The sequence below is a fragment of the Haliotis rufescens genome, unplaced genomic scaffold (genome assembly GCF_023055435.1).
Source record: "Haliotis rufescens isolate VD_foot unplaced genomic scaffold, xgHalRufe1.0.p SCAF_13, whole genome shotgun sequence".
NCBI lineage: Eukaryota > Metazoa > Mollusca > Gastropoda > Lepetellida > Haliotidae > Haliotis > Haliotis rufescens.
The window spans coordinates 26,154,230-26,167,301 of record NW_025963813.1 but is presented as its reverse complement, the minus strand read 5'-3'; the positions used below and the strand labels follow the sequence as shown (position 1 = coordinate 26,167,301).

General features: G+C 48.8%; 1 protein-coding gene across 2 annotated transcripts in view; it reads left to right on the top strand.

Moving 5' to 3' along the window:
- The window catches only part of LOC124110769 (serine/threonine-protein kinase mTOR-like), a 115,206-nt gene that overhangs the window by 97,096 nt on the left and 5,038 nt on the right, over positions 1 to 13,072 (top strand). For both annotated transcript variants that reach the window (XR_007220412.1, XM_048394351.1), the window contains exons 47-57: positions 449 to 623; positions 833 to 968; positions 7,536 to 7,683; positions 7,925 to 8,047; positions 8,221 to 8,303; positions 8,408 to 8,555; positions 9,356 to 9,491; positions 9,588 to 9,650; positions 10,000 to 10,077; positions 11,852 to 11,929; positions 12,627 to 12,732. Coding sequence is in view for 1 of the 2 variants with exons in the window: in XM_048394351.1 (XP_048250308.1) it covers positions 449 to 623; positions 833 to 968; positions 7,536 to 7,683; positions 7,925 to 8,047; positions 8,221 to 8,303; positions 8,408 to 8,555; positions 9,356 to 9,491; positions 9,588 to 9,650; positions 10,000 to 10,077; positions 11,852 to 11,929; positions 12,627 to 12,732 (1,274 nt within the window). In the remaining variant the exon portion in view is untranslated. The remainder of the gene's footprint in view (positions 1 to 448; positions 624 to 832; positions 969 to 7,535; positions 7,684 to 7,924; positions 8,048 to 8,220; positions 8,304 to 8,407; positions 8,556 to 9,355; positions 9,492 to 9,587; positions 9,651 to 9,999; positions 10,078 to 11,851; positions 11,930 to 12,626; positions 12,733 to 13,072) is intronic.

The window sequence follows — 13,072 nt, the reverse complement described above, 5'->3', positions numbered from 1 at the left end:
CACTATATGTGCTTTTGTGACGCCCGCTGACGTCCCTGGAGCTGCAGTACGTGTCCCCCTTACTCAAGTGTAACAATTGTCCCCCACTATATGTGCTTGTGTGACGCCAGTTGATGTCCCTGGAGCTGCAGTACGTGTCCCCCAAACTCAAGTGTAACAATTGTCCCCCACTATATGAGTGCTTGTGTGATGCCAGCTGACGTCCCTGGAGCTGCAGTACGTGTCCCCCAAACTCAAGTGTAACAATTGTTCCCCACTATATGTGCTTGTGTGACGCCCGCTGACGTCCCTGGAGCTGCAGTACGTGTCCCCCAAACTCAAGTGTAACAATTGTCCCCCACTATATGTGCTTGTGTGACGCCAGTTGACGTCCCTGGAGCTGCAGTACGTGTCCCCCAAACTCAAGTGTAACAATTGTCCCCCACTATATGTGCTTGTGTGACACCAGCTGACGTCCCTGGAGCTGCAGTACGTGTCCCCCAAACTCCTCAAGTGTGAAGACCAGGAGCTGGCCGTGCCAGGATCCTACGAGCCCAACCAGCCTGTCGTCCGTATCAAGCGAGTTGCCAGCTCCCTGCAGGTCATTACCTCCAAACAGAGGCCACGCAAACTTACTATATATGGTATGTCGTTGGACTTAGCAAAGTGTTTATAACTTACAGGGCTTTTGTTTTGGGAAATAAGCTCCACCCAGCAATGATTGTGGCTTCTAGCTTTTCTTTAATTGATATCTCTGAATTTTGCCATTATTATCATCATCTGACATGGGAATAGTATGTTTTAACCGAAGTGCAGGTGTCGGTGTGTGTGAAGACTGTGCTGTGTCTTCCAGGTAGTGATGGTAAAGACTACCAGTTCCTGCTGAAGGGCCACGAAGACTTGCGCCAGGACGAGAGGGTCATGCAGCTGTTTGGCCTCGTCAACTCACTCCTCAGGAACAATCCCGACACTTTCCGGAGAAACCTCACGTAGGCATTGTTGCATCCTCATCTCATGTTACTGATGACTCCAGTGTGGAGTATGGGGCAGACCAGCTCCTCTGACCTTGCACTAACTTGTCACTAGCCTAGCTACACGTGGTATGTAAGACAAATGACTTCAAGAAGTACCTATACCCGACAAAGCATGGTTGGGTTATCAGTCTGTGGTATGAGCCAGTTACTTTGTATCAGACTAGCTTAGGTCTGTAAAGAAATTTACTTTATTCAGACATCATTCCATCAAATACCCTACCTCTGTTACATCATAGCCATAAATTATTGTTTGGGCTGCAAATCACAACATAAAATCTGTAGATTTTCGACAGAACTCCTCATTGTTACCAGCATATCTAATAGTTGTGAGGATAACCCTATCCTTTGCAGGAAATGAAGCAAACTTTCATAGCCCTGTGAAGAACTTCACTATATTGTGGAATGTGTGGCTGATGGCTTATTCTGTGTCTTTCTTTTTCATTTCTTATTGGAGATTCCTGGTATGCCTTGAATCATTTCATGGTCAGAAGTTGATAGTAAATGAATGAGGTCCGATCATGTTATATTACATTAAGTAATACGTTACCACTGTTATACCGAGGCTGTTGTCTCCCACAACTGCTGCTATAGTGAAATCTACCACAGAGATCTCAATTACCTCATGCAGCACGTGCGTAGCCACCTAGCTGCCATGTGACACCCTTCACTCTTGTCTCCTTCGTCTGCTTAGCAAGACGTGTTTTCTCCTGCTGAAGCGTTCCTTGAAGATTTGGTGATATTTATTATAGTTTATTCTCTAATAAACTGTGCTTTTATGGGGCGTTGCGGTAGCTACGCTTGGTTATAATTTTCCCGCCAAACAGAAAATTTTTCCCCGCCCTTTTTTTCTATATACTTGCGGGGTTCGCGTATGCACGTTGTGTTTTACGTTTCCCCTGTTCTTGTATGTTTTGGGGGTTAACATAACTTATTTCTTTAATAAAAGTTATTTGTGTATGTTATATGTTCACATTGCTCGTTTATTTTCTTGTGAAAATGCTCGTTTGTGAATCATTGTGGTGCGTGCGTTGTAACCATGTTTTGTTCTTTGTTTATAGCAAACAATCAATGTCTGACATGGATATGTCCCCAGTATCCACCCCCTCTACCCCTGCTCCTCGGAGTTGTGGGGTGTGCAGAAAGTTTTTGTCGTCCCGGGATCCCCACGATCTTTGCCCGCGGTGCAGGGTTCCTTGCGGGGACACCCGGTGCACTCTGTGCGAAGGTCTGGGGCCTGGGGAGTTTGAGCGGTACCGGCTGTACGTACAGTCCGTCTCCACCCCTGTGGTGGCCAGTTCGTCCGGTCGAGGGTCCCCGTGCGGGTACCACCTCTTCGGCTGCGGCGGATCCCCTTGCGGGCTGTCTGGGGATTCCGTCGCCGCATTGTTGTCGAAACTTGTGGACTCCAAGCTGGCGGCCTTATCGCAAGATAGGCTGCTGGCTGTTCCGTCCCCGGCCTCTTCGGTGGACGCGGGTTCGGCCTCGGGGTCCACCGGTACGGCGGCGGCTGCCGTGGTTACTGGTCCTTCCCCCGAACCGTTGCTTCCGCTATCGGTTAAGGACCGCGTTGCCATGGTGTATGACCTCTTCGAGGACATGCCAAAGCCCCTGCCGATACCGCGGGGAATCCACGGTTCCGTGGGTTCCTCCGAGGTATACGACGAGACGTCCGACAAGGCTTTCCTGGCATCAACCTTGCTGCGCGGGATTAAGCCTTCTTTGGAGAAGGCCTTCACGGCTGCCTCCGGTCGGGGTCTCCCGTTACCTCCCCCGTCGTGGAGAAAAGGGTCTTTCCCAGTACATGACCTTGCCTTTCCCGAGGCTGGTCCTTCTGCGGAAGCCCATGTGGAGCGTTTGGGGGTCCGTGCCCCACCGGTTGCCACGGTACCACAAGGTACCTTGCAACAGCTGGACACCCTCGCTCGACACTCCATGCTGGCAATGTCTCACGGAGACACATACCTGGCTGCAGCGGCCAGTCTGGTCGAAGGTTCTCCCACGGACCGAGACCAGCGCATTTACAACTGCTTGCTCGGTTTGAATGCTTCCCTGGAGTACGTTGCCGGGGCTTCGGGCTTTGTTTCCGGCACGTGCCATTTTCTTCGGCGCCAGTCGTATCTGGTTGCTTCAGGGTTGGACGCTGCTAATCAGGAGGTGCTCCTTTCGCAGCCTTGGTCTGCTCGGACCCTGTTTAATAACAAGATCCCTGGGGTTCTGAAGGAACAACAGGCCGCTGTGTCTGCCGAGGCCTCTCGGCACACACTGGATCTTGTGGGGTCCTTGCATAGGCGCCTGGGTGCCGCTCCGAAGCGGAGCGCGCCCCAGGATGCTGCGTCCGGCAGGCCTAAGGGGTCGGGTCCTTCTTCCTCCGGGAAGAAGCCCCGCTCTGAGGGCTCCGGTAAGGGTTCTCAGCAGCCCTTTCGCGGGAAGAAGGGGAACTGGGGGAAGCCCAAGTCGTCTAAGGACGGCAAGGGCCCCTCCAGGTGACTCTCATTGGAGGGGTTCGTATGCCGACAGCGCCAACTTCGGTTGGCCCGTAGGCGAGCCCGAGTCACTTGGCCCTGGTCAGTTGCGCCTGCCGCAGCCCGTCCGGCCCCCCTCTCTTTCCCCACTGGGAGCCAGACTCCAGACTTACTGGGAGAATTGGGAACAAGTGTTCGACGACCTGTGGGTGGTCAACACGATTCGGTACGGCTATCGGCTCGATCTCAAAGCGAATCCGCCGCTCACCGTTGCCCCGTCGGCAGGTTTCTATTCGGAAACCGATCTTCCCTTCCTCGCCGATGCCATCGTCAGGTTGGTGGAGAAGAGGGCAGTTCGGGAGTTAGCTCTACCAGAAATAACACCGGGGTTTTACTCCAGGATATTTCTCGTTCCCAAGAAGGACAGTGCCAAACTCAGAATGATTCACAACTTGAAATCTATGAGTTCTACCTGCGCAAACCGCCCAAGTTCAGAATGTTGAGCTTGACGGACCTGAAAGCACTGATCATGCCGGCCGACTGGCTAGCTTCGATCGACCTGAAGGATGCTTATCTGCATGTTCCGATTCACTCGGATCATCACAAGTATCTCAGGTTTGTCTTTCAAGGCAGGCACTACGAGTGGGTTGTACTCCCATTCGGTCTTTCATCCGCTCCCTGGCTGTTCACCCGGTTAACCACCCCCATAGTGGGGTTCCTCCCTGGCTGTTCACCCAGTTAACCACCCCCATAGTGGGGTTCCTCCACCGGAGGGGTGTCCGGTACTTCGCGTACCTGGACGACTCGCTAGTAGCAAATCGAATGACGGACACCCTGTCACGCCATCTCGTTTTCGCACGTCGGCTCTTGGAGCAATTGGGGTGGATTGTCAATCTCCCCAAGAGCGAGTTAACCCCTTCTCAGAACTTGCAGTTCATCGGAGGTCGGTTCAACACGGTGTCCCATCGCCTATTTGTCCCCCCAGACCGGTGGCACAAAATTCAGGCAATGATTGCCAAAGTCTTAGCGGTGCAACAGACTGTTCACTTTTGGGAACAGCTGTTAGGGCTACTTGTATCAGCCCAGGACTGCACCGAACGGGGTCGTCTCCAACTCCGCCCGCTGCAACGGTTTTTAATCCAGTTGTTAGCAACGGAGGTGAACAGTGCGACCGTCGCCCTCCCGGATCGGCTCCGACCGCATCTGGAGTGGTGGACGCTCCCTTACAATGTCTTATCAGGAGTCTCTATGCGGCCCTACCGGGCCACGTTGAACCTGTATACAGACGCCTCTCTAGTGGGCTGGGGCGCCCATCTAGAGGGGGAGGTGAGCTCGGGGCTGTGGTGCGTAGACGAACTAGGTCTTCACATCAATTGTCTCGAGTTCAAGGCAATGATCAACGCAGTCAATCACTGGAAGCATCGTCTCGTCGACACCCGGCTCATGCTGGCGACCGACAACACGACGGTAGTGTCCTATGTGAACAAACTGGGGGGAACCCACAGTCACTCGCTACTCGATCTCACGTTCGAGTTTTACGCTCTGGTGGACAGTGTCCCGTGCCAGATACGCGCCCGTCACATCCCAGGTGTGCGGAACGTACTGGCCGATGCTCTATCGAGGCCTCAGGATCCGAGCCCCACAGAGTGGATGCTGAACCAAGTAGTGTTTCAGTGGCTGTGCGAACATTTGGGTCGTCCGATGGTCGACCTGTTCGCAACACGGTTCAACAATCAACTCCCGTTGTTTGTATCACCAGTCCCGGACCCGAGGGCCATCGATCACGATGCTCTCGCGTTAGACTGGACGGGCTTGGACGCTTATGCTTACCCGCCGACAGCGTTGATACCACACATTCTAAGCCGGCTTCGAGGAGTTCGCTGTCGAATGTTACTGATCGCGCCCCTGTGGCCGAACAGATCGTGGTACCCCGACTTGCTGACCCAGGTCACGCAGTCGCCACTCCCACTGCCTGTGGATCTCTTGATCCACCCTCACACCCGTCAGCTTCATCCAAACGCAGGGCAGTTCAATCGGCACGCGTGGATGTTGTCACCGAGCGTCTGAGGAGTAAAGGTTTTTCTCGCCGGGCGTCTCGGGCATACGTTAGTATGCATCGTGATTCTACCCAGAAGGTGTATAATGCACGTTGGGTTATTTTCACGAAGTGGTGTTGTAAACATCACATTCATTCGCCAGATAAGGTATCTGTGCAGGATATTGCTCGTTTCAGGTCTCACTTGCGAGAGACCCGGAAACTCTCCGGGGGTTCCATTGCCAACTATGTCTCGTCCGTTGCTACGGTATGGGACGTTGCTATGGGTACCAGTCTCTCCAAAGAGCCGGTGATACGGGGTATTATCAAGGGTTTCAAACAGCACGATCTTAAGAAGGGCCGCCTTCGGGCACCGGCCTGGGATCTTTCCCTGGTGTTGCAATCACTTACGGTAGCTCCGTATGAACCCTTGCATAGTGCTTCGTTCCGGCATGTGACTTGGAAAACAGCATTTCTCCTCTCCTTTGCCACGGCGGCACGTGTATCCGAAATTCATGCACTCGATGTCGCCAAGGTACAATTCGATAGGGGTGACGAAGGAGCGGTCCGCCTGGGCCTGCTCATGGGCTTCGTCGCCAAGAATCAGAGAGTCGGGCAAACGGAGAGAGAATTCACTGTAAGATCCCTCAAAGAAATCTTACATCCTGCTGATACTGAGGACAGAGCGCTGTGTCGGGTTAGGGCCCTTAAGTATTATCTTAAGGCTTCGAATGAACGTAGACAAGGGCGTGACCGTCTGTTCATATCGTGTAACCCTAATCGCACGGTTGACATAACTCGCAACTCGATTGCGTTGTGGCTTCGTTCTGTCATCAATCTGGCGTACCGGTCTCAGGGGTTACCGGTAGCGGGGTCAAACCCGCACGAGATCAGGGCGCTAGCGGCAACATTTGCCCTACACTCGAATATCTCTGTTCACAGAATATTACGAGGTTGATACTGGCGTTCTGACTCGGTTTTTGCCAATCATTACCTCAGAAAGGTTTCTGATGAAGACGTGGAGGGGGTGCACCATCTTGGGCCGCTGATCGCGGCACAAGCGGTCATCTAGGGGGTGTGTCCAGCGCAATTCCAAACTCCGCAGTCGTCAGTCCTTGCACGGTGGTCAATCTGGGTCGTCTCCAATGTTCCCACGCCGTGGGTACAGGAGTGGGGGTCCTGCAAACCAGCGCACTCACACCACAGGTGAGGCGGCTTTTTGTGTGTTTTGTCCTTATTTGTATTTTGACAATTATGCATTTAATTGTCTGTCGTGTATTCCAACCTTGCGATACATGCTTACGAATACTGGAATTAGGTCACGCGCCTAATGCATACTTTAAGTAGGCTTGCTCTGGGATATACGGTCTGAAGGAAATTAATTTCCCTCTTTTCGACTGTTTAACCTGATCTAAGATTTAGCTCACGCGGATACAGTGTTCTCATCCGCTGCGGCGATGAAATACCTATCCAGTGGGGCCGTTTGGAGTCACTAATCGTTTTGGCATTGACGATTGAGCCTTACGGTATGCGCTTGACAGTGCTTTGGTATTCCTATAGGGTAACGCCTAGCTAGGTGCATGCGCATCGAGTGCTTCCGCCTTGGTGTTTACTTCCGCTGGTCGAAAGGAACGCTAGCAGTCAGGATTCGGGTTGTGGGTGCTCCCCACCGCCTACTGTGGTAGTCAGCCTCGGTATAACAGTGGTAACGTATTACTTAATGTAATTTGTAGAATTTTCCTATTCGGAATATTCTATAAGTAATACGTTACCACTGGGCTGCTGCCCGCCCGTCCGTCCCCCGAGCACTTGCTCTCGCAGGAGACAAGAGTGAAGGGTGTCACATGGCAGCTAGGTGGCTACGCACGTGCTGCATGAGGTAATTGAGATCTCTGTGGTAGATTTCGCTATAGCAGCAGTTGTGGGAGACAACAGCCTCGGTATAACAGTGGTAACGTATTACTTATAGAATATTCCGAATAGAAAAATTCTACAAATTCTTCATGTGGGCTTTCCTTTTGCCAGGATCACACGATTCTCAGCCATCCCTCTCTCGACCAACTCAGGGCTGATCGGATGGGTGCCGCACTGTGACACACTACATTCCCTGATCCGAGACTACCGCGAGAAGAAGAAGATCCTGCTCAACATAGAACACAGGCTTATGCTGCGGGTGAGTGTGGCAGCCTCACAATGCTGGACATACACAGAAACAAGAGCTTTAGCTTCTTCTTTTTAATTCCTTGTTAGTTTTCAAGTGAGCAGAAGTACCCATCCATCACAGGCTAACATAGCTGCACACTACATTCTGGAGTGTTTCACATCTGTATCATTAGTCATCTTGGTCCATTGTAGCCATGTCTGCATGCCACCTTCAGAGTAGATATGTTTAACTTGCTCCTCCCCACCCCCAGATGGCCCCGGACTATGACCACCTGGCCCTGATGCAGAAGGTGGAGGTATTCGAGCATGCCCTGGAACACACACAGGGCGATGACCTGGCCAAGATACTCTGGTACAAGAGCCCCAGCTCTGAGGTGAGATACTGACATGGGTAATGTGGCTCCCTGAGCTGACTGATCACATTGCGCCTTTGGTGGAAGGAGATATGACAGAAAGGTTCTGTAAATCGGTGATGTTCCAAGAATAAGGAAAGAAGTCTCAATTCTTCTTGCTCATCATTTTATATCTTCTGTCTTTATTTGTGCAGGTATGGTTTGATCGTCGGACCAACTACACGCGCTCTCTGGCTGTCATGTCTATGGTGGGCTACGTCCTGGGACTCGGGGACAGGTGAGAGACAGCTGTCTGTTGTATCTACTCCTAGATCTAGCTCTGTGCCAACTGTCACACAGGAACTTGCAGGAATGATTGATGAATGTCTCCCACTCTTCCAGGCACCCTTCCAATCTGATGTTGGATCGTATGAGTGGCAAAATCATCCACATTGACTTTGGTGACTGCTTCGAGGTTGCCATGGTGAGGGAGAAGTTCCCTGAGAAGATTCCCTTCCGATTGACGAGGATGTTGATGAATGCCATGGAGGTGGGTCAGACTGTCAGGCATCAATGGTTGACAATTAGCAAGACTAATATAGTAACCATGTCAATGTGGCACAGAGTGACAGCAACACTGTAACTGGGTAATAATAAATTAATACACATTACATAGTACATGGCAATAGTGTCATGCAACAGCATGGCATTGTTAGGATGGGTTCATACAATTCTAAGATGGAGTCGTGCCTTAGCAGGAGCGGCGTTACAAAGATGATGTCGTGCCTTAGCGGGAAAGGCATTACAAATAAGCAATAGGAGCATGGTATTCCTAAGATGTTGCGTGCCTTAGCAGGAGAGGCGTTACAAACATACAATAGGAGCATGACATTCCTAATATGGTGTCGTACCTTAGGAGGAGAGGCATTACAAACATACAATAGGAGCATGACATTCCTAATATGGTGTCGTACCTTAGCAGGAGAGGCGTTACAAACATACAATAGGAGCATGACATTCCTAATATGGTGTCGTACCTTAGCAGGAGAGGCGTTACAAACATACAATAGGAGCATGACATTACTAAGATGGTGTCGTGCAACACCAGTATGACCTTACTGAGGTGCCGTGCGCTTTACATTTTTGCTGATGTGTAACAGTGACATCTCTAAGAAATCTGTGTGATCACTGGACCTAAGAGATTCATTGAAATTACACTTCTTGCCCTGTTGTTACAAGGCTTTGTCAAATATGTGCCAGTCAGATCACTTGATAACTGTCTATCCTCTAACAATATGAGTAGATTAGCTTGCTGACATCACCATCTGTGACACTTGGCTTGTATTGCAGGTGACGGGTATTGACGGCAACTATCGCATGACGTGTGAGAGCGTGATGCATGTACTGAGAGACCATAAGGACAGTCTGATGGCCGTACTGGAAGCCTTCGTCTACGACCCCTTGCTCAACTGGAGGCTGGTTGATGGTAAGAGCTCACTGTGCAGCTGTAGTTTTACCCATCCATGTGTTGTACAAGATTGATTGATGCATGGATTTAACATGATTAATTTATTGTTTTCAGCAACAACAAAGACAAAGACAAAAACCAACAGGTCCGATTCCTACTCTGGAAGTCAAGAACAAGGTACAGAGAAGATTTGATTCACTTTCGACAGGAATAACCCTGCAGATTTAAACAAAGCTATGAGTCTACAATGTGTGCATGGTTGTGTTGGGATCAAGCTAAGGCTGTCATTGCAAGGAATCCCATTCTAATGCAAATAACCTCTATGCCATCAATTAGCTTCAGCTATTGTGATATTTATTTGCACTAAAAAAAGTTTTGAGGTAATTCATAATTTTGAGAATTCTTTTTTTTCTTCCAACCAAGTTGGTCAAGTAGACTAAAGCTTCAGAATAGGGAACACCTTTCATGTGAATGACATGGTGAAATCAGGATGGAAAAAGACTCACTTTGGTTTCCTTCACATCAGGTGACCTGTTGGAGAGTGTGGAGCTGAATCAGTCATCCAGCAAGAAGATCGGACCTGAGAGTGTGTCGGGGGGATCAGGTGGGTACATGCAGGTCACTGTACGATGTCAGATGGGTACATACAGGTCACTGCACGATGTCAGATGGGTACATGCAGGTCACTGTACGATGTCAGATGGGTACATGCAGGTCACTGTACGATGTCAGATGGGTACATGCAGGTCACTGTACGATGTCAGGTGGGTACATGCAGGTCACTGCACGATGTCAGATGGGTACATGCAGGTCACTGTACGATGTCAGATGGGTACATGCAGGTCACTGTACGATGTCAGATGGGTACATGCAGGTCACTGTACGATGTCAGGTGGGTACATGCAGGTCACTGTACGATGTCAGGTTGGTGCATACAGGTACATGTACAATGTCATGCTTGCTGTAAAAGGCGACTATGCTTGTCGTACTTGCAGGTCACTGTACGATGTCAGGTTGGTGCATACAGGTACATGTACAATGTCATGCTTGCTGTAAAAGGCGACTATGCTTGTCGTACTTGCAGGTCACTGTACGATGTCAGGTTGGTGCATACAGGTACATGTACAATATCATGCTTGCTGTAAAAGGCGACTATGCTTGTCGTACTTGCAGGTCACTGTACGATGTCAGGTTGGTCCATGCAGGTACATGTACAATGTCATGCTTGCTGTAAAAGGCGACTATGCTTGTCGTACTTGCAGGTCACTGTACGATGTCAGGTTGGTGCATACAGGTACATGTACAATGTCATGCTTGCTGTAAAAGGCGACTATGCTTGTCGTACTTGCAGGTCACTGTACGATGTCAGGTTGGTGCATACAGGTACATGTACAATATCATGCTTGCTGTAAAAGGCGACTATGCTTGTCGTACTTGCAGGTCACTGTACGATGTCAGGTTGGTCCATGCAGGTACATGTACAATGTCATGCTTGCTGTAAAAGGCGACTATGCTTGTCGTACTTGCAGGTCACTGTACGATGTCAGGTTGGTGCATACAGGTACATGTACAATGTCATGCTTGCTGTAAAAGGCGACTATGCTTGTCGTACTTGCAGGTCACTGTACGATGTCAGGTTGGTGCATACAGGTACATGTACAATGTCATGCTTGCTGTAAAAGGCGACTATGCTTGTCGTACTTGCAGGTCACTGTACGATGTCAGGTTGGTCCATGCAGGTACATGTACAATGTCATGCTTGCTGTAAAAGGCGACTATACTTGTCGTACTTGCAGGTCACTGTACGATGTCAGGTTGGTGCATACAGGTACATGTACAATATCATGCTTGCTGTAAAAGGCGACTATGCTTGTCGTACTTGCAGGTCACTGTACGATGTCAGGTTGGTGCATACAGGTACATGTACAATGTCATGCTTGCTGTAAAAGGCGACTATGCTTGTCGTACTTGCAGGTCACTGTACGATGTCAGGTTGGTGCATACAGGTACATGTACAATGTCATGCTTGCTGTAAAGGGGACTATGCTTGTCGTAAGAGGCGACTAACGGGATCGGGTGGTCTAACTCGTTGATTTGTTTGATACATGTCATCGTATCCCCATTGGTCCAGACTAGATTATTTACAGACCACCATCATATAGCTGGAATATTGCTAGGTGTGGTGTAAAACAACAAACAAACAAACAAAACAAAAACCATACAATAGAGGCTTGCTTTAAAATGTCTCCTCAGTAGCAAGAAGTCATTGTCGCTGAAATTCCCTTTTGTTCAGGTTGACTAATTGTACAAGTTCCTTCCGTAAATCACTCAGCTAGCCTGATGAGTGCAGATATATATTTTGTATTGTGTTCTGACAGGAGATGACAATGTGCCATCAGAAGTGTTGAACAAGAAGGCAATCTCCATTGTCAATCGAGTTCGAGACAAACTTACAGGTAAGTCAGTATAACTTACTTGTATTGAAACAACTGATATGTCCTTCATAAAACTTGTCGCCTCTCTCAAATCCTTAGTAATGGGGTTTGTGCATTACCTTCCCAGAGACAGGTTTCTTGAGGTCACTTATAGCAAACTGATATGTGCTTACTAATCCACTGGACAGGTTTTCTTATGCATGTGGAAATAAGTAACTAAGCTCACATATCTGGCTTTGTACATGACAAGCTTCTTGTCAAGATAGTTTGATAGCCTCCAAAATCTGTTCCCCTTAAATGGCTGTACAGTCGAATCTCGTTGTGTCGAACTTGGATGTGTCGAATTCCCGGTTGTCTCGAATTCATTTGGGAGACCAAAGTATCCAAATAAAGCCTAAAATTCACCTGATGTCTCGAATGCCAGGTAACTTGAACTTTCCAGATCTCCACAAGTTCGACACATCGAAATTCGACTACTTTAGGAATTGAGTAACTTGAAATCACTTGTGAATTTGAAACTTATTTTTTTATTAGGACTGGAAAAATAATAAAATGTATGAGGTCCATCTTCAGAAATGTTTGTCTAAAGATTTTGAGTTATGATCTTCTAAAGAATCAGACATACTATTAAGTGGATGGTTACTTTTGTTGTGGCCAAATATTGTTTTTATCTCTGTATTTGTGTTGATGAAGCTGTAGGAGCATGTTTGTGTTTCAGGCCGTGACTTCAGCACAGAGGATGCCATTGATGTGAGGAAGCAGGTGGAGTTGCTGATACACCAGGCCACCTCTCACGAGAATCTCTGTCAGTGCTACATAGGCTGGTGAGTAGTCTCCCTTGGAACATCCAGGGTGCTAACACTGCATGAACTAACTGTGGGGAATTGATACAATACAAAGATGGCCACTGCTTTCAGAATATTATTCTAAAGAACGAAACAACAGGATGAAGAAATTGAAGGAAACAGGATGTTCACAACAGCTGCAGCATAATCAGTGACAGACAGTCCTTTAATATGAGGAAGATAATAATAGAATTTTTACTACCTGCAACCTCTATTTTATTTTATTCTTCCTTTGCTCCCCTTTATCTGTTCTTGGTTTGTAACTGCTTTTGTTCTGACTCAGGGACCAGTTATACTGTTACGGGGCTTTTTGGGGGGG